The sequence below is a fragment of the Alosa sapidissima genome, chromosome 5 (genome assembly GCF_018492685.1).
Source record: "Alosa sapidissima isolate fAloSap1 chromosome 5, fAloSap1.pri, whole genome shotgun sequence".
NCBI lineage: Eukaryota > Metazoa > Chordata > Actinopteri > Clupeiformes > Clupeidae > Alosa > Alosa sapidissima.
The window spans coordinates 2,310,502-2,334,598 of record NC_055961.1 but is presented as its reverse complement, the minus strand read 5'-3'; the positions used below and the strand labels follow the sequence as shown (position 1 = coordinate 2,334,598).

Sequence of the window (24,097 nt, the reverse complement as noted above, 5' to 3'; positions counted from 1 at the left end):
GTACCCGTTACTCCTTCCTTCATTACTCCATATCAACAACTTATTTGAATAAAAGTATTAAATTGATTTTTTTTATCACAGCTGATTGACCAGCAGTCTCAATTACAGTTTTTTTCCAATTGATAAACATGAAACATGAAACAACTTTAAACATTTTATTCTCTATCTCTAAGCTGAATACTATTGTATGTTCAGAAAGGCTAACTGCCAAGTGACCTTACCGTGCTCCCAAACGTCTCCTGCAGCACGGGATCGGTACGGGCTGACAGTAGATGTGTGTATTATTGCACTAGGGGGTGGAAGGGTTGGTACAGGCTGAGGGCATTTTCATAAACTGTTGTACACACTTAAATTTCTGCAATAAAAATAAAAATAAATGCTGATCAAAAAAGACAGGCAGTTAAAATGATAACCTTATAATGGTAACCTATAAAAACATTTAGATTAACATTGCAAGATATTGGCATTTTCAAAGCTCTGTGATCTAGCATACCCTTTAGATTAAGTCATATTACGTTAACTTCATTCGTAATCTCTTAATCTTTTTCCACATCCCCGTCCATTTACCTTTGCAAAGGAACTGTCCTCACTCGGGACCCAGAGATGCAGAAGGAAAAGGGGGAACGAACCGCCATCACACTTTCTGGAGAAATATTCTTTGGTCACCGCTATTCTGAGATCTAGCTCCCACTGACTTTTATTCAACACATCAAAACAATACTTCGAAAATGTGCTCAATCTAACGCTGCTGACTTATGCCAGCAACCATTTCACTTTGATAATAAACTACATTTTGGTATAAAATATATACATCAAGGATAACAGAATTTGGCTTAAGCAATGTGGAGAAATCTTATTAAAAGTGGCAGCCCCTAACACTGCCCTTTGCTCAAATTGATGGCTATCTTATGTTGAATGTCAGAGTAATTACATTCAAAAATGTACCTTAATATTAGGCTACATCACAATTTATAAAGGAATGAAGTTTTAAAAGAACAACACCAGATGGATTAGACAAACAATTTGTAAGGAACAACAAGATTTTCTACCGTAATTTCCTGTTAAATGAAATATGTCATGGCGCTATTGCGCTGCACGGCCACCAGATGACGGCATTTCACTGCTTGCATACACCCAAATAAGGCCCGAAGTGCAGTGTCGCCATCTGGTGGCCATGAAATATTTAACGTGGCCCATTATATTAATTAGAAAAGCGGTCGTCGAATCATTTTACTTTTAAGTTTACTTAAGGCGAATAGACTCTACCTGCTTCTGCACTGTTCATTCAGGGAGAATCCAGCTGTAGGGGGAGACACCATCCTTCGCTTTGGACAAAAGCGTCTGCCAAATCCCATCCCATAACAATCCACATGTTACACAGAGAAGCACAAAGTAGACTCTATAGTTCTTCAAATAGGTTCTATAACGCTTGCCCCTGAGGGTTAACATATGCCTATATTATGTAGATCTAACATACATACATACATACATACATACATACATACATAGGCCTACATACATATTTGTTGTATAAGCAACTAAGAAAATGTTCTGTTCATTCATACAAAAGGAGCACTGAAAATCAGATAATTGATCAGTTAGAGAGAGTGATATTAGGTGATCAGATATGACTGACTGACCTGTTTTGCATGTTTTAAGTTTCACCAGAGGGCAGTGTAAGCGGAAGTGATGTCACTAACGGATCAGGAAGTTATGTTGGAATTTGAGAGCGCCTTTACTTTGTAGACAACGCTGAGTGGAGAGACTGCTGACTTCACACTATCAAAAAGGTAGAAAGGCCAATGCTTTTATTTTTTATTTCAGCCATAGTAAAGTTAGTAGTTGTGTTGATCAGTTATATGGCAACTTGTTTGTCTTCTGTCTGTGTTGTAAGAATTCTTATAAGTGTGTAATTTGAATGAGATCATTTGTAGCTAGTTAACGTTAGCTGCAGCCACCGGCTATCTGGAAATGCCTCCAACTCCATGGCTGCAGCTGTTCTTTTTGTTAGCTAGCTGTATGGCTAACTAAGCGTTGTTACACTCCTATAACTAAATGTATCTTTTTAGATAGTGTAATATAACGCCAGTCCCTCTGCAAGTGGAGGCCACTGTTTGCAAATGTACTAATTCTTGTCAGCTTGTGATTGAACAGTCAGTTCAGTGTGTCCTAGCGATTTGGCGCGCAGTTTCAATCGTATTAGCTAGCTTAACATTAACGTTACCCCTTGGAACTTAATGGTCGTGGTTAGCATACTTCAACCTGATGGTATTGGTTCGCGTCCCAGCCTAAGCTTAACGTTGCCAGTTTTGTACGCACATTTAGCATCGCTGCATTTTCCGTTTGGAAAGTTAATATTATTGTGAACTCTTAATACAGGTTTACTTTTGGCAGATCCCCACTGATTTAACTTAGTTAGCTAACTCTGTTAACAATAACAACCTTGTTGTGTTATGACACCCTTGTCTAAAGACTATTCAGTTGACTCAAGGCTGCAGTTACAGGATTGTATTTGTTTTACACAGAGGCTTTGTCTATAGACTATTTTGTTGACTCCAGGCTGCAGTTACAGGATTGCATTTGTGTTTGTTTTACACAGAGGCGCTTGACGGAAGTCACCTGAACCAAGATGTCGTCAACATCCCAAAAGCATAAAGAGTTTGTGGCCGAGCCCATGGGCGAGAAGTCGGTAAATGCTCTAGCAGGCATCGGAGAGGTTCTCGGCAAGCGTCTGGAGGAGAAAGGTTTTGATAAGGTGAGCCTCAGACTGCCTGCAAGTAGATCTTGTCAAATCATTGGCACAAAGGTATAATCACTTTGTCAAATCATTTAGGCACAAAGGTATAATGCTATCTTAATAACACATCTTTAGTGTACTGCTGCATCTTACTCAAGAGTTCAGAGTGAACATCCCACCACTGTGTATACCAGGGTTCCCGCGGATCCTTAAAAAGTCTTAAGTACAACTTTCGGTTTTTAAGGCCTAAAAAAGTCTTACATTTTCGAAAGGGAGGTATTCAATTTGCGTATGGGACCGCCACTCGCCAGCGAGTGAAATGTCTCCATCCATCCGAACGCAATTGTATAAGTGACTATATAAGGCTACGGGAGGAAGTGTAGTGGTTGCAGAGTGAAGATTATTTTCACGGGTGTGGTTAAAGGGACACCAGGCAAGCCTGATGCTTTTTCTCTACGAAACTCCCCCTCGCTCGGTCTGAAGCTCTTTTCCTTTTCTTTGCATCTTCCGACAAGGGTTTTCGCTGCTTCTTCGCCGGCTCTGCATATACACACGTTTGCAACAATCGCTAGCGTTTCGTTAGCCTCCCTCTGTGCTGTGGATGCAGGATGGAAACTGAAACTGCTTCGGTCGCCGGGTACGATACACTGAACTTGCAAGCGGGATATTCTTCCTACAGGCAGTAGGGGCGAGCGAGAGAGTCTTCATTCGCCCTGTAATGAGTCATTTAACCATATACCGACTTACGAAGATGAGTAATTAACACGAAAACGTTGCCTGGTGTCCCTTTTAAAGGTGTGAAAACGGTAATAATATGTACAAATATGCCTGAGGTTTTCGTGGTGTAGCCGAGGCCTGAGAGATACACAGGTAGCCTACGTGAGCGGGAGAAAGTTGATAAGCCAGTTAGCGATAGGGTGGCCATACGTTCGAATTTAGGCCGGACATATGGATTTTAAAAGCTCTGTCCGGCGCAGCCTCAATCCGGACGCTCATTTGTCCTCCTTTTTGGAGTTGCGCTGGGCATCTAGAATCTGCTCGGATGCAGCATGGTTTCACAAACTATGGACGCGAAGACTGCTGGTCAAATTATGCGCAGTGCTTCTGTCACTCGTCTGATAATTTGCTGCGCAATTTATGAAGGAACCACGGACTGACTTTTCGCAATCAGAAGGAAATACTGTACATGTTAAGTTGATCTGTTTGCATCTTTCCAGCGTGTGTTGCTGGCCTGGTTCTTGAATTTCCCCTGGGGATCAATAAAGTATCTATCTATCTACCTAGCCTAGGGAAGAAAATATCTGTCTAAGTTATAATACCTGTAGGCTAATATCTGTCAGCAGCTTGTTTGCCAGACTTTCCCAGTAGGCCTACTTCGCAAAAGTTGTGAAATATAACCGCATATTTTTTTTGATTGTCGGCGACTGCTACATAAAAAAAAAGTGCGTTCATAATACGTGCGTGCTTGAGATGAAACCAGCAGTTTTCAGCAGGATCCGAGGAGGACCTGTCTCTTAATTAATTTAAAACAAAACAATGTTTTACAATGTTTCAGTCAAGCTTTGGTTTGTTTAAATACAACTGGTATGCAAAATGTAAAGTAGTGGATTAACTGTAATTTGCTGTGCTGTATATGGGACATATGATGCATATGGGATTGGGAATAGATGCACATAGTAAGTGATATAAAGTAGGCCTATTAAAATATGTAAATAGCTTAGTCTAACTTAGAAAAAAAATATTGAAGGGAATCCAGTCCAGTGCACATGTCTTTGGCAAGTAATATAGGCTACTACAGATACAGGTGAAGAACAGTCAGTCTCAGCCAGTAAGCACAACCAGATATGTACAGCCATAAAATTAGGCATTTATAGCTGTGAAGGTAATTCACACAATTAATTTTCTTTCGCCAAAATATATTTTGTAACTTCTGTAGACATCCAAAATTGGGTGGGGGTTAAAATTAGTAGAAAAAAAAACTGTTGCATAAAACAATTTTAAGTTGTCGTATGTATCTTTTTGCCGTGGTATAGTCTTAATTTTTCCATTAAGATGTCTTGAAAAGGTCTTAAATATCTTTAAATTTGCACTTGGAAAATGTGCAGATACCCTGGTATACTCCACTCCTTTATGTGGTCTACACTCAAATGGTCTATCTATGTAATATTTGATGTAGTCTACACTCAAATGGTCTATCTGTGTATGTAATATTTGATGTGGTCTACACTCAAATGGTGTATTTTTATGTGTAATATTTGCCTGATGTATTGATCTGCACACTCTCGTTTCAAAGCTTCAGACTCTGTTGTATTTGCGATTATATATAATATTATGATATACTAAATATAATACTATGCATGGTGCAGTCAATGGGGACTGAATGGGGTGAATTATAAAGCTGCTCTTGGCAAGGGCCCATACCACTGCTGATGTATTGGTGGCATGTGCCATCTGCCTTCATGGTCAATTATCATTTAAGCAATATCTCCCATCTCTAGTGTACAGTATAGTCTTAGTAACGTGAGTGGAGGGATAATATCACAACAGTGCTTGTTTTTGTTTGTGTATTTTTGTACGTTTTTATTTCCACTCATTCATTTTTTCTCCTGCTGTTTCCCTTTCTGCAGGCATACGTAGTACTTGGCCAGTTCCTGGTCTTGAAGAAGGATGAAGAGCTCTTCCGTGATTGGTTGAAAGACACATGTGGTGCCAATTCCAAACAGCAAGGTGACTGCTACGGCTGCCTTCGAGAGTGGTGCGACTCCTTCCTGTAGACGACCAGCTCCGCTGTTTTCTCTTTCTTGTCTTTTTTTATACATATATAAATATAATTCACATGTTTTACCTCTAAAGTGCACAGGCCTCCCGTGCTAACAACTTGTGAGTGATGCTGGTTTGGTAGTGATAGCACTGAGCCACAGCCCCCTAGAGCAGCAAGTAAGCTCCGCTAGTTCACCACAACTGGGCATCTGCAACGCCCATCTGCCGTAATGTCTAGTCTAGCTCCAGATTGTCTGCTGAGCTTCTGCGTATAACTGATGACATGTCATGGACGGGGGTTCTAAATATTTTCTTTAGTTCTTTGGGTTTCAGTTTCAGCTACCATGACTCTTAACACAAGTTGGGCGCGTTCACGTGAGCAGCGTCTGTGGTCTACTGATTGTCTTCACTGCTCAGTTAAAGGATGCCTTATTCGACTGTTATTTAATCTCCAGTGAAAATGCGTATTACAAACACATACTGTTGGCATACATCATGCAAGCTCCCTAATGTTGATCCAGTTTTTAAGCGATTTTGAAGGATATGTTTTTAAATATATGCAGTCTCATTGGGTGTAGAACAACATTGTTTCTCTCTCCTGTTCCAAACATGACTGGCTGGCCCTTGGGTCTGTTTCTTATCCAAATACGACACAAAGCAAAGCTGAGCGTGGCAGTGGCACAGCAGTAGAAGGTCGTCTTGCTGCTAGATATGTTGAGCACACGCAAATTAAAGCTACTGCCTGTCACCATTGGCCAAAATGTGAACGCAGACATAATGCACAGAATGTTTTCCATTCTGCTTTCTCTTTTCCATTTCACAATTGTTAAACATCGATGATTTCAGCATGTAATATTTGTCTGTAAGGTTTGTGCATTTTTTTAAAGAATCAATACATGTTTGAAAGAACAATAAAGTGTAAAGATAGTTACTGGCTATTCTCTTCTATTATTGAAGGCCTTGCTTATTTGAGACTCTAGGCTTTCAGGGCCAATAATTTGTCCTTTACTTTAGATGCACCAGGAAATGTAGAATTACAGAAAACAAACTATTGCTTTTTTGTGCCATGCATTTAATGTCAGTTTGTGTATAGCCAACTCTTTCTGAGTCTCTAGAAGATGTCCTTTAGTCTAGAACTAGGACCGTCTTTAACGATCAGAAGGAACGTGCCAGGAACATTGGCATAGGCCTTCCTTCGTGTTGGTAAACTGAAACATTTGGAACATTCTAACTAATTTGTCAATACCAGCTTATACACGCTAGTGTGTTTGTGCAATTTCCCTTTCTAATGTGTTTTTCCAACAATACAGTGTAGACCTAGAGAATCCCGAACCCATAGACCTAGAGAATCCTGAACCCAGTGCTGTGAATTCCTGTCACTAGAGAAAAGTGTCCTGTTCCCTAGTTTAGCAGTGACTGGGTATTAGAAGGCATGCTGTATTTGAAAAGAACATCTGCACACTTTGCGTTTGTGGTGAGGGGTTTTATTTGGGCATAGTACATTTCCCATGTTCCTTACAGACAAAATCTGAAATTGGGTCCTTAAAAAGATGACTGTTTGACATGTCTTTGAACCGAGATGTCCCTGAAAATATTAGCTGATATGATGAAACTGCAGTATTCAGGGACATAAATATCATCCTTACAGAAGGAGAGGGGCAACACAAATGGCATGTGGCTAATATGAAGAGTTCCTTACATAGAGAAGAAACTCCCAGAGAACTGATGGTGTTGCTCCCAGAGTTGGATATTTAAGTATACAACATCAGAAAGCCACTCTCAACCTATTGACCGTTTACCCACCCTGCAGCTAAAAAGAACATATGTTTATCCACAAACTATTCAATATAAGTTCACCAGTCACAATTTGACAATGAACTACTGCGTCTCATAAACAAGTGTGTGTATGTGAATACCCATCTCCTTGTTTTGCTGTTGTATGACTGTCCAGCACCTGTACCGATGCGTGTGTACACATGTGACTCTGTCCCTGCTACCATCCGGTCAGGGACACAGATTTGGCGTATTCAGTGGAATGTTAAGAGCAGGGTTTGCATGCAAACACACATCCCAGACACGCAGTCAAACTATGGAGCGGACCAGGGCCAGACCTGGGCCATAGCGACCCCAGATCCGCCCCACAATCGGCTGCAATCTGAGATGCCGGTGCTGTCTGACGGCTAACGCCTTGCACCGACACCCAAACAACATCTAGCTACACACCACTCTTCCACACCAAACCAAAATAACAGAAGGCAAACAGAAATGCACTGAATAGCCAAGAAAGCATATTGATGCACAGAAAAAAAGATAAATGACATCGACCAGCACAGAATTAGTATTAAAAGTTTCGCGTCATTAGTTTCCACGGCTACCCCACCACCTAGTTTCATTTGATTATCCAAAAAATGAAGTGTGCTTGCTGTTGTTTCTGTGTCTGTCTATGTGTGTGTGTGTATGTATGAGTGTGACTGCATGTACTGTTGTTTTCCCATCATATAATCATATACTTTAGTTTTTCGATCTATTTTTGTTCACTTTTTGTTGTTGTTACAGACATCTTTTAATAAATAAGTTTGCACTTCAAAAAAACTTAGCTTATGGTAAGAATTTTGTCTCACCACATGTCAATTGGTTCAGTGACTTGTGTATCTGCATGTGTGTGTGTGTGTGTGTGTCCGAAATGCATGTATAGAAATTTGCAATCTAGAGTAGGCATAGTATCCCCCTCCTCTCCGCTGTGCCATGGCTGCCCTGGTCCTGGTCACAGCAGGGCACAGAAGAACTTCTTTTCCCTGAAGGGGTTCTCTGAGGTGGGCACCGGGGTGATCAGAGGATCCTCACACACGTGTGCATCACAGTACGCCATCAGGTCTGCCGCTGCTTTGGAAACCTGCCGGGGTCAGAGGTCAATGGAATGTTTACATGGAGTAGTGTCAAATCTAGACGCCGTCTGAGGAGGTGCAGAGCCGTGCTAAAGTTGAAAAACTGCACCAGCTCATATGATATTTCATGACACATTAATACTAACAATAAAACAGTGGTCTGAGGCAAGTGCTCTGTGTGCTGAAGAACTTTTGCCCTGGACTACGAGTGCTATAAGGGACTGGCCCTCATACCAAAGAGTATAGAAGTAACTTCTATACTCTTTGCTCATAACCAAAGCCTGATACCAAATGACTGTGTAGAGAGTCATTACCCATAATACATCATGCAACCTAAAGCCTCATTCACATCAGGATTTGAAGTATTGAAGGTGTTGGAGATATTTAGCTAAATATCTACCTGTGTATCAACAACCTGGATCACATTGCCCCATTATTAGTCTGCTGTTAGCATAGCAGGAGTGCCCAACCTTTTTAATTCTAAGAGCCGCTTTGACAAAATGAACATGGCCAAGAGCTAGCTGGACATAGTAGTAGCATGTATTCACATAGCTGATCTCCACTCAAAACATCTGAACAAGCTTTGTCTGTGTTTTAAGGCTCCTTCCAACTCCTTTATCTTCTCAGTTTGTAGGCTGTGAGTTTGATTTGATTTTAACAGGTTTACCAAGTGACTGTTTTTATCAGGTTTAAGATAATTTTCCTTCAACCTTTTTGGAGAGCTACACAGAACCGAACAGGTGGAGAATTTGAAGTATTGCAGTTGGGAATATTTAGCCAAACATCTCTCCCTGTGTATCCACACCCTGGATCACAGTGCCCCATTAAGTTAGCCTAGCAGGAGTGCTGGATCACAGTGCCCCATTATTAGGCCAAGTCCACACGTACCAAACCAATCTTTTTAGTCTGCTGTTAGCATAGCAGGAGTGGTTAGCATAGCAGGAGTGCCCCATTATTAGTCTGCTGTTAGCATAGCAGGAGTGCCCGGAGTGCTGGCATCTCCAGCCAGTACCAGGAGTGCTGGCATCTCGGAAGCTACCTGCTGGAGATGGAGACGGACAGCCTCCCTGCTGCTAGCCTGCATACCCCCAGTTCCACTGCTGCTAGCCTGCATGCCCCAGTCCCTCTGCTGTAAGCGGTATGCCCCCAATGCCCCCAGTCCCCCTGCTGCTAGCCTGCATGCCCCCAGTCCCCCTGCTGCTAGCCTGCATGCCCCAGTCCCTCTGCTGTAAGCGGTATGCCCCCAGTCCCTCTGCTGTAAGCTGTATGCCCCTACCAGACTGGCCACACCTGGACACAGTGTCAGCCTTCTCAGATGGCAGGACACTGCCGGTGCCGTGGCAACCATGGGAGAGGGTAAGACAGGACCAGTGCATCTGTCTCTCACCTTGATGCGGCAGAAACTGGCTTCAATTTTCAGCTGTTCCACCAGCTTCCGGGCCTGTCCCACACTCATGGTGCTGTTCACTGGGGTGTCTCCTTTCATCCTGTCACCAAAACACACACACATGTACAGTACACACACACACACACATGCACACCCACACACACACATATATATACAAACACACACACACACACAGGAAATGAAATAAGTGTATGCATAATGCAGCTACTTGTTTACATTGATTTCTTACTCAAAAAGGAAAACACGTCAGAGAGTGTCAATTGAATCGTAAAAGAAAGAAAATATTATTATAGTTTGAATACACATTGGGTCATTCCATGTCAAATCACCCAGTGGCTGGCAGGTCACCCTCTCCCAAAAAATCTGAAAAAAAATCACAGGTGTTTGTAGACCAAACCTATGCATAAATCTTAAATAGTATATATGTATCACTAATGGTTCCAAAACTACAGCCCTTTGAAGTTTCAAGTCATTTTAAGCATCGTGGTGAACAATCCTTTTTGTTCAACTTCCAACATTATTGGCTCTTTTGGTATTTCACACACATTAGTGAAACTATGTGAATAGAAGTACATTTTCCTGTTGAATTAAACAATCCAATCAAATCAGGTGTATCTTGTGTAATTCCCCCTCTGCAAAGCTCTGAAAATGGCTATAAATTCATTATGTGAAAAAACATCACCACCTTTGAGGGCTTGTCATTCAAAAAGTATGTGACACAAATTCATCAGATTTTTTTCCCACTCATGTATGGATTATAAGGTCCTGTCCATGCATTAACTTGAATTTATGCATGGATTTGGTCTACAAACACCTGTGATTTTTTTCAGATTTTTTCGGAGAGGGTCACCTGCCAAATTGAGCTGAAATTGGGTGATTTCACAAGGAATGACCCCATTGCAAATTTAACTTTAAATTTTTATTTCTGTTTGGTCATTATGCTTGACAACCATGCGATACAAGGCATTGAATAAAGTCTATGGAATCATATCATATTCTTCATCAACAAAGTATCACTCACAAATGAGCAGTGATATATCAAATATATAACTATAACACTGGAACACTTTGGTGATATATCAAATATATAACTATACCACTGCAACACTATGGTGATATATCAAATATATAACTATACCATTGGAACACTATGGTGATATATCAAATATATAACTATACCATTGGAACACTATGGTGATATATCAAATATATAACTATACCACTGGAACACTATGGTTTCTTGATCAGATCAGAGTCCTACAGACACCTCCCATAATCATCCTGTCCCTCTCTCTCTCTCTCTCCCTCTCCCTCTCCCTCTCTCTCTCTTTCTCTCTCTCTCTTTTTCTTTCTCTCTCAGACACACACATACACCACACACACACACACTCACACCACAGACTGTTTCTCTGTTTCTCTCCAGGGACTTTTCTCCACTGGAGTCATTAGTGCTTCCTGTTGAGCGCAGCCTGCCCTAGAAACCCTAAACCTGATCTTAAAGATTGGAGGTCACCACCGCATGGCATCACACACCAGACAGGGAAGCTAAGACCCCCAAAACACTCTTACGATGACCTGTTTGTATCTGTTATAGGCAAGGATAGATAGCCTAAATGCAAAGCAATACATCCAACACAGTGACAGTATAATACAAGATGTCTTAGGTGTTTAGAATCACAGTGACAGTAATAACGTATACCAAGATGTCTTAGGTGTTTAGAATCACAGTGACAGTAACGTATACAAGATGTCTTAGGTGTTTTAGAATTATTTTTCTTGTCCATTTATTTTTATTTATTAACATCATATCATTATTCAGAACAAGTGCCTTTAACCAGTATGCGTAAAGCAATGTAATCTTTCTATATGTCAATGGAGCGACTCGTTAAACGCGTCAGTCTCTCTGGTGATACAGACACAGCATAGAGGCGGCTGCGCTGGGTGCATTCTCATCTGATACACACAGCGTGACGGCGCACCATTCCTAGCAAGAAAACATTTACAACCCTCATAGCATCCAGCTTCAGACCAGTCTGCTTGTGTGTATGACTGTGTGCGTGTGTGTGTGTGTGTGTGTGTTCCTGTATCTGTGTGTATGTGTGTGAAAGCTACAGCTCTGTATATCTATGTACATATATCCACATTGTTACCCACAACATAGCCAAAATACACAAGCAAGAAAATACTCTGATTTGAAAAAGAGAGAGAGAGAGAGAATGGCGGAATGAGAGAGAGAGAGAGAATGGGAGGAAGAGACGGACGGACCATGGAGGTGTGATGATTTCCTTCTGGCCTCCCCTCTGCCTCCCTCTCCTCCTTTTTTTCTCCTCTTCCCTTCTTCCTCCCCTCTCGGCTCTTACCCTTGCTGTCTTCCTCTTCTGGCGTTACTCTCCCTCCTCTTCTCTTCTCGTCTCTTCTCGTCTCTTCTCTGGGCGCCTCGCTCCCCTTCTCTCTGTCTCTGTGTTTGTGATTTCAGCCCGGCCGGACCCCACCCTCATAGACGATGTGGATGCTCCCTCACTCTCCCTCTGCTCAGTCCAGTGCACCGCAATTCTGCTACAGTGAGCACCAGTCTCTGGGTGTACAGGCAACTCCCCCCCTGCATCCAGTGGAACGTGCCAGAGGGAGGGAGGTGGTGCCACTGGAATTGATTTCTCTGAGTGGGCTGGACTGTACCATATTGAGGGGTAAGAGGGGGGATTTGAGGGTGGTGTGGACCCCATTAGAGAAAATCAATAAGATGAGAGCAGGGGAATGATCCTGAAGTGAAAATGGCTGTTGCCGTGTGTGCGTATTGATGCACTTAAAAGCTCTGGCCGTGAGTGCTATATATTGGATGTAGTTTCAGCCTTGCATTAGACACATCCATCAATTCCCCCTCCCCCCCACCCTCCCCTATCCTGTTACCATGGGAACTGCTGCAGTCTCAGCCTCTTTGTCTTTCGAGCACCATGGCACCATTTTGCTGTAATGGTCTCTCCCACCTTGGCGGAGATCTTATAAACCCCCTCTTCAGTTGCGACATCATTAGCCTCAGATGGTAACCCCCCCCCCACACACACACACACACAAACACACTCCTCCACCCACCACACCCCCCACCCTGCCTCGCATATCACGTCCCCCCATCTCCCTCAATCTCCATCACCACACACACACACACACACACACTCACTCAGGTTCCAGAGAGGCTGATGTGGACAGATGATAGCCTACCAGACTGATGTGAAGTGCGGAGGATAGGAGCAAGGTCAGGGTAGCTACTGATAGAGGAGAGTCAGTGTCAATCACTCTCATTGCATGTTAACAAAATGAAGGCTTTACAATTAAATTTTGGAATTCACCACACTTGAACTCAATATAATTACAAACTGATGTCTAAAGACATGTTTTCATTGCCAGCTAATCTACTACTCTGAAAGCATATGCTCCTCAGTGATATCTCATGTAACCCTGGACACTGAGGATCGGGCTCAGTCCCGGGCAATCAGCACACGCGTTGTTTTCAGACTCGCCGGTGTTACCAGATATACGGTTTCTGAGATTCTGGGTTTCCATGGGTGGAGTCGGGTGGAGTTTAGCGTGAATATTTATAAACGGAGGATGTCGTGCGCGCGCGCCTAGAGAGCGTTCATGAAGCGTGACTCAAATGGAACTGAAAATGTTGGTAAAGAAGCTAGAAGACTACAGCAATTTTAAATCGTTTTTAAATGTTGATATGGGATATTGTGGAAAAACGTGACAATTTCGACGACCACTGGTGGTCGAGTAAGTGTACGATTAGGCAATTTGGCGTCTATGTTTTGATCTTGTGTAGCTTTGACAGGCTAGCCTACAGCCTATCAAATTGTCATTACTTTCATTTAGCCCTGTTTAAATGGGCTATTTAGCACTTAAGGTTGTAATGTCAGTGGGACATCATGGTAGATGTCTTGAAAGTGTTAGTACATCATCTGTTTTTGTGTGTGATGTCCAATGAGTTTCGAGGTTTGGTCATGCATGCTTGCCTACACAAACATGTTAGCCTTAGTTTGACAAATGTACTTGTGCTGCATTACAATGCCCAGCTAGCTACCTCTGTTGCCAAAAATGCTTTATTGGACATTCTGATATCTTGGAGTCAGTATATTTATAAACTTGTTTTATACAATCATGTTGTTATTGTACCATTAGGGAAGCAGGGCATTAATATGGGCCATGCACTTACAGTATATTGGTTATGTTTATCCATAAAGGTCATAACTGCATTAAGTCAATATGCTTTATTACCTTACAAACACTGTCTAGCTTTACATGGATGATGCCTTCTGTAAGAGAAGTCCTTCAGATACACAAGATGAATGGGTTATGGTGTGGTGAATGGGTATGAATGGCTAATGGTTACAAATTAAGTAGGCTAGTACTTTACAAGAACCTATGTGCTCAATGAGGATGATGGGGGGGGCTATAACGTAAAGTTCATCAGTCATCAGATTGAGGTGAATGACTACAAATGGGCTGATTATAACAGGTAGTAATCTGGCCCTTCAAACCCCAAATTAGTCATGTGATGCATAAAGGACCCCAGAGGAGTTTTTACCTTAAAATAACGTTTCCAAAATCATTTTGAAAGCCCATGAACTCTTAATAGAGTTAATGGCATTTTGAGCAGGTCTTATCGCTTTGAAAGTTTACTGTTCAGGTAGGAACAGAGAAACACACCACTCCACTCGTGTATTTGATGCCAGACAGGCTCATATCATGCTGTTCTATATGCATGCCTATTAATTTACATTTTCGACCAAATCTGCTGTTATGTTCTATTCCCTAAGAATATTAGGCTAACTTGGCCAGACTCAATCTTACTATGTAAAATTAAAATTGAAAAGTATAAACTGCTCTACAATAGATAGACAGGGCACCCCATTTCTGTCCTTTAGGCTGATTACCCAAACTTTATTTTGTATCTTATCCTTGCACACAATACTCTGTGGGTTTTTTGGTATGGTAATATATATATTTTACAACTTTGGCTTGACATCAGTATTAAGCTTAACTCAATGTTTTTTGTCTTGAAGATAAAATGTGATTGCTGCCAGGGCTGGCAGGCCTACCACTGAATGTGTAAACTGGCCACTGAAGGACAGTTTATATGCCTTGGCTGTAAATAACTAATACAATAAATTGTTTTTACAACTTTTTGTGTGTTTAGTTATGTGTAGTAATTCCTATATTATGTCTCAGAATAACATATCACGTGTGCATGCGAGCAATGACAGGATGCCATTTGTTCAGAGTTAGGACACACACAGGCATGTATAACATGCTATTTATTGCACAGACATTTGTGTTGTAGGCTATACAGTGGGTCAATTTGATGTAGGCTATGTTGCTGCCTGGGCTAACATGTCACTACAGATGCACAGAGCCTAGGCTACAATCAAAACGATAAAAAAACATAATAGCCTAGCTAGGCTAAGACTACCATCAAGGCCTACTGTGTAAAAATCGCCAATATCCTTAATGGTAAGCGACCCACTGAATCTGACACAAAGTTTTGTTTGACTGGCTGCGACACAAGATAACAACATTGACGCCAAATTGCATCTAAACTCGAACACGACATAGTCATACTTTCCATTAATAACACATGACAACATCCAAAAACGTGTTAAAGGCCGTGGTCTTCTACTTTCTTTGACAACATTTTCAGTTCCATTTCATTCACGCTTCAGCAATGGGCGTCTAGGCACTCGCGCACGACATCCTCCGTTCATAAATATTCACGCTAAACTCCGCCCTGGAAACTCAGAATCTCAGAAACCGGCGTGGGGTGGAGTGCCTTATGGGTCCTTCTCGGCTGCCGTCGCTAGCGTTTTGGCAACAGACGCATATTGGAACATACAGTCAGTCAGAGAGGGTTACAGCGGAGCTAGTAATCAAGGATAATTGATACAGTACTTTGCAGGATCCTCGTTGTATTTGTGCTTGTCAGCAGGTTTAATAGCGCGTTTTTAAGATTTCCAATGGAGATAAATGAGATGTGTGTAATGCTGGCCTTATAGACGCGCTTCAATAATCAGAGGTATTTTGTTGAATGCTGTGACGGCTCTTTGAAATAGATAAGATGACTAAATAGATGACCTCACAAATTAACATGTCAAGTTGTTTCCAGCTAGTTTAAAAGCTGTTCGGCATGCAAGCCAGTAAAACATTCGAGGGAGGCATTTCGTTAGCATTGGGTCTCTGTCCAAACAGCAGCTTTCTCTAGTCAGGGAGGCCCCTCGAAACACCGCCACACAGGAAACCTGTCTTGAACTTGCTTCCTTTGACAGGCAGGCCAGTAGCATGAGACAAGTGACTGCAGGATTCCAGGCTTTGACCAACTGACCAACGTAGACGTCTGCAGCCTCCAGACCAGCGCGCCCCCCCCCACACTCAGGTGCATGACCGCCCCCCGGGACAGGTGAGGGGGCGGTTGCACATGCAGACGGAGAAGAAGCCTCCGGTGTTTGCTGTGAAACGCGAGGAGCTGCGGCATAGCTACGAGGGCGCTCGCGAGGGTCAGCAGCCAGGACGCGGCCGCAGCCGGGAGGACATGGGAGCCGTGATGGGGCCCGTGTTGCTATGGCTGCAGGACGTTACCGCGGTGACGCTGCTGAGGGCCAGACGCACACTGCTGCAGGTGGCCGTAGTGCTGCTTGTCCTGCTCCTGCTCCTCTGGGTGTCCATCTTCCTCTACGGCAGCTTCTACTACTCCTACATGCCCTCGGTCAGCTACGCCACACCTGTGCACCTGTACTACAGGTAAGGACACGCACGCATGCACGCCACACCTGTGCACCTGTACTACAGGTAAGGACACGCACGCATGCACGCCACACCTGTGCACCTGTACTGCAGGTAAGGACACGCACGCATGCACACACGCACGCCACACCTGTGCACCTCTACGACAGGTAAGGACGCACGCATGCATGCACGCACACACAAAACATTAGTAAGTAAGCAACAGTAAGTAAGTAACAGAAACATACCAACACACAGACAAACATGCAGTCGGCCTATTTACAGATACAGACATGGCAATAAGACAAAACCCAACTTCAGGATCAGCAGTTGCCAGATGCCAGACGGAAAAGGTTTGTCTTAAGCCTGGATTTAAAAGCAGTGAGGGTTGGTATGTTTCTGAGGTCTTAAGCCTGGATTTAAAAGCCGTAAGCGTTGGTATATTTCTGAGGTCTTAAGCCTGGATTTAAAAGCAGTAAGGGTTGGTATATTTCTGAGGTCTGAAGCCTGGATTTAAAAGCAGTAAGGGTTGGTATATTTCTGAGGTCTGAAGCCTGGATTTAAAAACTGTTAGAGTTGGTTTTTCATAAACTTTTTTTTTTTCTCATAGTTTTTTCATAAAAAGTTTTAAGAAGACACTTTTTTAAGTCCATGTTTCTACCACATTGTCTTACAACATTTAGCCATGTGGCAGTGGCATTTTCAGTCAGAACAAACATATTGGTCAAGAGAAAACCAACATAAATCAATATTTGCCAGGGGTATGAATCATTTTGTTCTTAACTGTATGTGGGAGTATGTCCATTAAGGGCTGTATGTGGGAGTATGTCCATTAAGGGCCACTTGACCACTGAAGAAGAGATCTGTTGTTGCACCACACACACACACACTCGGGGAATCCTTCAGAGATAATAAATTATGGTCATTCTGCCTCTTCTTTGACATTATCCATCTTACTCTGTATTTTTTAACCTTTGAACTGTTTAAGCCGTCATGATACGTGTTAGGTGTTTTGTAGACGGTATAGGTAACCTTCTGTTTGTTTTGTAAGTAGAGTTGCAGATTTGTAATAATATCTCTGGTCAGATGGCACTCTCTCTCTGAAGTAGCCTGACGAGCCAGACCCACATTAAAATGTAGGGTCTGGGCACTCACCGTTGGCAGTGCTCAGTCCGAGGGGCGGGATAATCGGTTGTCTTTCAAATTCCTTCTATGAGTCCCATGCGTTTTCCCACCAGCTAGTTGGCTAGTTCAAACTTTTGCCCAAAAAAGTTTAACTCGTGTGACGCTGTTCGCCAACAGCAACATCCATCTTCTTTGTTTTCAAGTAGCAGGGAATTCAAGCCAAACCGTTGCGTTGCAACTCTGCCATCAATCATTATGTTAAGCCCGCCTAACGTCTCTATACACGATTTGATTGGCCTGATAGAAGTTTAATTTTTCCAACTCACAAGCCAACGGAGAGTTGCTAGACTAGCCCTCGCATCTAGATTTCTAGGCTACCTCTGAAGGGCTCTGGGCTGTTAAATGTCAGATAATGCCAGATCTCATGAGACCTCCTCTATCCTCCTGTGGTGTCAGTTCCATTCCATACACACGTTAGCAGATACTTTTATAAACAATGCTCTTCTAATTGTGTCACAATGAAAGTAATTTCAGATGACTTTCCTGGTTCTCTTCTAGTTCTCTTGTGGTTCTTTCCTGGTTCTTTCCTGGTTTTCTTCTGCTTCTTTCCTGGTTCTCTGCTGGTTCTCTCCTGGTTCTTTCCTGGTTCTCTGCTGGTTCTTTCCTGGTTCTTTGCTGGTTCTCTGCTGGTTCTCTCCTAACCCCCCGATCCCCCATGTTTCTCATGTGTGTTGTTTCTCATGTCCTCCCCCAGGACTGACTGTGACTCCTCCGAGGCTGGCCTCTGCTCCTTCCCCATGGCTAACATCTCTCTGCTGAAGAATGGCAGAGACCAGGTGAGCTAGCCCACACATCATAGAGACCAGGTGAGCTAGCCCACACATCATAGGGTAGAGACCAGGTGAACTAGCCCACACATCATAGGGTAGAGACCAGGTGAGCTAGCCCACACATCATAGGGTAGAGACCAGGTGAACTAGCCCACACATCATACAGACCAGGTGAGCTAGCCCACACATCATAGGGTAGAGACCAGGTGAGCTAGCCCACACATCATAGAGACCAGGTGAGCTTGCCCACACATCATAGAGACCAGGTGAGCTAGCCCACACATCATAGAGACCAGGTGAGCTAGCCCACGCATCATAGGGCAGAGACCAGGTGAGCTAGCCCACACATCATAGAGACCAGGTGAGCTAGCCCACACATCATAGAGACCAGGTGAGCTAGCCCACACATCATAGGGCAGAGACCAGGTGAGCTAGCCCACACATCATAGGGTAGAGACCAGGTGAGCTAGCCCACACATCATAGAGACCAGGTGAGCTAGCCCACACATCATAGGGTAGAGACCAGGTGAGCTAGCCCACACATCATAGAGACCAGGTGAGCTAGCCCACACATCATAGAGACCAGGTGAGCTAGCCCACACATCATAGGGCAGAGACCAGGTGAGCTAGCCCACACATCATAGAGACCAGGTGAGCTAGCCCACGCATCATAGGGCAGAGACCAGGTGAGCTAGCCCACACATCATAGGGTAGAGACCAGGTGAGCTAGCCCACACATCATAGGGTAGAGACCAGGTGAGCTAGCCCACACATCATAGAGACCAGGTGAGCTAGCCCACACATCATAGAGACTAGGTGAGCTAGCCCACACATCATAGGACAGAGACCAGGTGAGCTAGCCCACACATCATAGGGCAGAGACCAGGTGAGCTAGCCCACACATCATAGAGACCAGGTGAGCTAGCCCACACATCATAGGGTAGAGACCAGGTGAGCTAGCCCACACATCATAGAGACCAGGTGAGCTAGCCCACACATCATAGGGTAGAGACCAGGTGAGCTAGCCCACACATCATAGAGACCAGGTGAGCTAGCCCACACATCATAGGACAGAGACCAGGTGAGCTAGCCCACACATCATAGGGTAGAGACCGGGGACCTGTACTACGAAGAGGGGTTACTGGCTTATCTGGGTAACTTCGAGAGTAACTTGATGACGTGTGGCATAACTTCCCTAATAAATGCCTAATAAATTAAAATCACAATTTTAACAAACTTGTTGAATTGAATGTCATATTACTGTACCCTGCACATAAAGGCTACACATTTCCACAGCACCAGAATCTGACCGAATGCCTCCCTCAACCCCTTCCATCCATAATCGGCCTTCCACTATTATTTGCAATGGCCAACTCCTCTGCTACTGTAAAACACTCTGGTGCCTTACAGTAGTGTTCAAAGACACCTTTTTCTTGTTAGCTCTAAAACAGAGGCCAAGTGAAGGCGATAAGCATACTAGGCCTACATGTTTTCATAATTAAGAAATATTAATGCAAGTTATGACTATATAAACCACTATTCTGAATAATGTGTTTGTGTTTCATTTTCACCTGCTGCCATGTGCGTTTGGCAATGGTTAGGCATACACTAAATCAGTCAATGGGGGCTACTTAAACATTCAATTATCCTATTACTGTAATCTATATGCCCACTTCTGAATTGTGTTGCATCTGTAGGCCTTTCTAGGAACTCAAAATAGGCAATTTAATTATTTCAACTCATTTCATACATTTCGCAAGCTATTAATCCTCCGTAACACATATTTGAAGAACATGTGGAAATAAAACTTTACTTTTAGGCATTTAGGCTACCCGATCTGCAATACGTTGCCAACATCCTTGCCTTGCTTTGTTCACTGCCGACGTATTTAATTTTTGTCGTAGAGTGGGTTTTAATTCCTCATAACTTGTCATAATAATTGTGCATTCCTCATCCGTAAAATAAGGTGATCGCGTCATCACTGAAAGTGGTGACTTGCGCTGCAACCCGCCCCTTTTATGTGAACGCGCACAAACTCCAATTAGGTTAACCCCGGCTTAACAAATCAACTTCATAATCAGCGTCGTAGTACCGATTAACACCACTTAAGATAACCAGGTTTTGTCAACCCCAGTTTAACAAAGTAACCCTGGGTTACATCTGGGTAGGTTAAGCTCCCTTCGTAGTACAGGCCCCGGGTGAGCTAGCCCACACATCATAGAGACCAGGTGAGCTAGCCCACACATCATAGAGACCAGGTGAGCTAGCCCACACATCATAGGGTAGAGACCGGGTGAGCTAGCCCACACATCATAGAGACCAGGTGAGCTAGCCCACACATCATAGGGTAGAGACCGGGTGAGCTAGCCCACACATCATAGAGACCAGGTGAGCTAGCCCAAAAATCATAGGGTAGAGACCAGTTGAGCTAGCCCACACATCATTGGGTAGAGACCAGGTGAGCTAGCCCACACATCATAGAGACCAGGTGAGCTAGCCCACACATCATAGGGTAGAGACAAGGTGAGCTAGCCCACACATCATAGGGTAGAGACCAGGTGACCTAGCCCACATATCATAGGGTAGAGACCAGGTGAGCTACACATGGGGCAGAGACCAGGGGAACTAGCCCACACATCATAGGGTATAGACCAGGTGAGCTAGCCCACACATCATAGAGTAGAGACCAGGTGAGCTACACATTTCAAAGTCAAAGTCTGCTTTATTGTCAATTTCTTCACATGTCAAGACATACAAAGAGATCGAAATTACGTTTCCCACTATCCCACGGTGGAGACAAGACATATTTTACCAATTAAGTCCACAGACAAACATAACATTCAAGTAAACAATATAAAAAGTAAATAAGAAGGCACAAAGCAGCAAAATTTGGGTTGAAATTGTGCATACAGTAGACAGTCAATATAATAGTGCAAAAGTCATAGTGGTGCAAGTTATGTAAGAGCAGCAGAAGTGTGTTCAGAAGTTCAGAAGAACAGGACAACAACAACAAGTTGCAAAGTGTGCAAGTGTACAAGTGGAGTAGTGCAAGTGGAGTATTGCAAGGCAGCCATTGTGGGTCCAAAGTCCAGGATGTTTTGTAGCTGAGGGTGGAGGGTGGAGGGGGGAGAGAGTTCAGCATCCTAACAGCCTGGTGTATGAAGCTGATGGTGAGTCTGGTGGTGCGGGAGCGCAGGCTTCTGTACCTCTTCCCAGAGGGCCGTAGATCAAACAAATTGTCAGCGGGGTGACTTGCATCACTCACAATTGTGGTCGCCTTGCGGGTGAGGTGGGTGGTGTAAATGTCATTCAGGGAGGGGAGTGAAGCACCAATAATCCTTCCAGCTGTGTTCACTATGCGCTGCAGGGCTTTCCTGTTGTATTCAGTGCAGCTTCCGCCCCACACAGCGATACAGCTGGAGAGGATGCTCTCAATGGTGCCTCGGTAGAATGTGGTCATGATGGCTGGTGGAGCACTTGCTCGCCTGAGTTTCCGCAGGAAGTAGAGCTGAGCTTTCTTCGCCAGTGATGCAGTGTTGGTGGTCCAGGAGAGGTCTTCACTGATATGCACCCCCAGGAATTTGGTGCTGCTCACTCTCTCCACCACAGCACCGTCGATGGTCAGTGGCAGGTCTCTCCGGAAGTCAACAACAATCTCCTTGGTCTTGCTGACGTTCAGCAGGAGGTTGTTGTCCCTGCACCACGTGGTCAGAAGGTCGACCTCCAACCTGTATTGAGTCTCGTCGCCCTTGGTGATGAGACCCACCAGAGTTGTGTCGTCAGCAAATTTCACTATGTGGTTGTTGCTGTAGGTTGCAGTGCAGTCATGGGTCAGCAGGGTGAAGAGCAGCGGACTGAGCACGCAGCCTTGGGGGGCCCCCGTGCTCAGTGTGATGCTGCTTGAGATATTGTTGCCAACACGTACTACTTGAGGCCTCTGACAGAGGAAGTCCAGTAGCCAGTGCAGAGGTAGGTACTGAGTCCCAGTTTGTCAAGTTTGCATGGGGTAGAGACCAGGTGAGCTAGCCCACACATCATAGGGCAGAGACCAGGTGAGCTAGCCCACACATCATAGGGCAGAGACCAGGTGAGCTAGCCCACACATCATAGGGTAGAGACCAGGTGAGCTAGCCCACACATCATAGGGCAGAGACCAGGTGAGCTAGCCCACACATCATAGGGCAGAGACCAGGTGAGCTAGCCCACACATCATAGGGCAGAGACCAGGTGAGCTAGCCCACACATCATAGGGCAGAGACCAGGTGAGCTAGCCTAGACATGGGGCACATGGGGCAGTTAGTTTGGCATGTCAGTTAGAGTGGCATGTTAGTTTATTGTGTGGCGTGCCAGATTGTAGCGTGTCATGTTAGTTTATTGTGTGGCATGTTAGTTTATTGCGTGCCGTGCCGGATTGTGGAGTGGCATGTTAGTTTATTGTGTGTAACATGGCATGTTAGTTTATTGTGGAGGGGCATGTTAGTTTATTGCGTGGCATGCCAGATTGTGGAGTGGCATGTTAGTTTTATTGTGGGGTGTGGCGGATTGTAGCGAGGAATGCCAGTTAATGGAATGCAGTGGGCACCATATCGTATGGGTGGGTCTGGTAAGTGCCATTGGAGACGGACCTGTTTGGCAGATTTAGGGCAGAGCGCCACCCTTGTGTGGCAGGACCAACAGTGTGTGTGTGTGTGTGTGTGTGTGTGTGTGTGGCAGGACCAACAGCCCGTGTGTGTGTGGCAGGACTAACAGCCTGTGTGTGTGTGGCAGGACCAACAGCCTGTGTGTGTGTGGAAAGCTGAGATCACAGCTCAGTGTGGTAGCAGTTTAATGGCAAGGCAGGCGAGTGATAATGAACTGTGTGTCTCACAGGATTTGTTTCGTTTGCTCTGTTGAAATATTTTGACATAGTTTTGAGTCTATATGGCCCATCCTACCGCCCCTCTTTACTGTGTCACTCTATCCCTCTCTCTCACACTCTATCACTCTCTTTCATTTAGGCAGTCTCAATCTCATCTCCTCTGAGAATGACTTTAATTGATGTGTTATGTCTGCTGTCCTGATTATTCTTAATCTATTTTTGTGTCTGTGTTTTTAATTCTGTCTTCCACCCTCTCTTTCTCACCTTTTCCCTCCCTCCCTCTCACCCTCTCTCTCCCTCCCTCTCCCTCCCCCCTCTCTCGGTGTCCAGGTGATGGCTCCTGGTCAGCCATATAGAGTGTCTCTGGAGCTGGAGCTGCCGGAGTCTCCAGTGAATGAGCAGCTGGGGATGTTCATGGTGAAGATGTCCTGCTATAGCCGAGATGGACACACCACTGCATCTGTCGCTCGCTCAGTGAGTGATCATGATCTCTCTCTCTCTCTCTCTCTCTCTCTTCTTACAGACAAACTATCTGTAAGAGATAGTAACTTTCTATCTTTATTTTCTCTTTCTTGTTTCTTTTGATGAGAGAGGTAATCCACACAACCACAGTTGAGAGAGAGAGAACATGCTTTACAGAACAAGGCTTTCACAGACACATCCCCAACAGAGAACATGCTTTATTAGATACAAGGCTTTCACAGACACATCCCCAACAGAGAACAT

The 24,097-nt window shown here is 44.1% G+C and overlaps 3 protein-coding genes across 4 annotated transcripts in view; 2 read left to right on the top strand and 1 right to left on the bottom strand.

The window, feature by feature from the left end:
* The first annotated feature begins 1,684 nt into the window (after window positions 1-1,684).
* LOC121709356 (barrier-to-autointegration factor) lies at window positions 1,685-6,425 on the top strand. The gene is made up of 3 exons (XM_042092683.1): window positions 1,685-1,790; window positions 2,600-2,755; window positions 5,365-6,425. The coding sequence occupies exons 2-3, from the start codon at window positions 2,630-2,632 to the stop codon at window positions 5,509-5,511; spliced, it is 273 nt and encodes a 90-aa protein (XP_041948617.1). The 5' UTR covers window positions 1,685-1,790; window positions 2,600-2,629; the 3' UTR covers window positions 5,512-6,425.
* Window positions 6,426-6,965: 540 nt separating this feature from the next.
* gng3 (guanine nucleotide binding protein (G protein), gamma 3) lies at window positions 6,966-12,331 on the bottom strand. Its single transcript, XM_042092684.1, has 3 exons — window positions 12,151-12,331; window positions 9,770-9,869; window positions 6,966-8,390 (listed from the first exon to the last, which is right to left on the bottom strand). Exons 2-3 carry the CDS (start codon window positions 9,866-9,868, stop codon window positions 8,262-8,264), a joined length of 228 nt encoding a protein of 75 aa, XP_041948618.1. The 5' UTR covers window position 9,869; window positions 12,151-12,331; the 3' UTR covers window positions 6,966-8,261.
* A 69-nt stretch (window positions 12,332-12,400) lies between these two features.
* The window catches only part of LOC121709344 (seipin-like), a 14,324-nt gene continuing 2,627 nt past the window's right edge, over window positions 12,401-24,097 (top strand). Inside the window, exons 1-4 of one of the 2 annotated variants that reach the window (XM_042092665.1) lie at window positions 12,401-12,477; window positions 16,105-16,576; window positions 18,438-18,519; window positions 23,702-23,845. In XM_042092665.1, the coding sequence (XP_041948599.1) occupies window positions 16,254-16,576; window positions 18,438-18,519; window positions 23,702-23,845 (549 nt within the window). In that variant the 5' untranslated portion in view covers window positions 12,401-12,477; window positions 16,105-16,253. Of the gene's footprint in view, window positions 12,478-15,616; window positions 15,855-16,104; window positions 16,577-18,437; window positions 18,520-23,701; window positions 23,846-24,097 lie in introns of those variants that run through there. The other variant, XM_042092664.1, reaches the window with a different exon arrangement.

Excerpts from the sequence above, each read along its gene's own strand:
- LOC121709356 (XM_042092683.1), top strand. The coding sequence starts at position 2,630 with ATGTCGTCAACATCCCAAAAGCATAAAGAGTTTGTGGCCGAGCCCATG. Across the intron at positions 2,756-5,364 it reads AGGAGAAAGGTTTTGATAAG|GCATACGTAGTACTTGGCCA; the intron begins GTGAGCCTCAGA and ends CCCTTTCTGCAG.
- gng3 (XM_042092684.1), bottom strand. The coding sequence starts at position 9,868 with ATGAAAGGAGACACCCCAGTGAACAGCACCATGAGTGTGGGACAGGCC. Across the intron at positions 8,391-9,769 it reads CCAGTTTCTGCCGCATCAAG|GTTTCCAAAGCAGCGGCAGA; the intron begins GTGAGAGACAGA and ends TGACCCCGGCAG.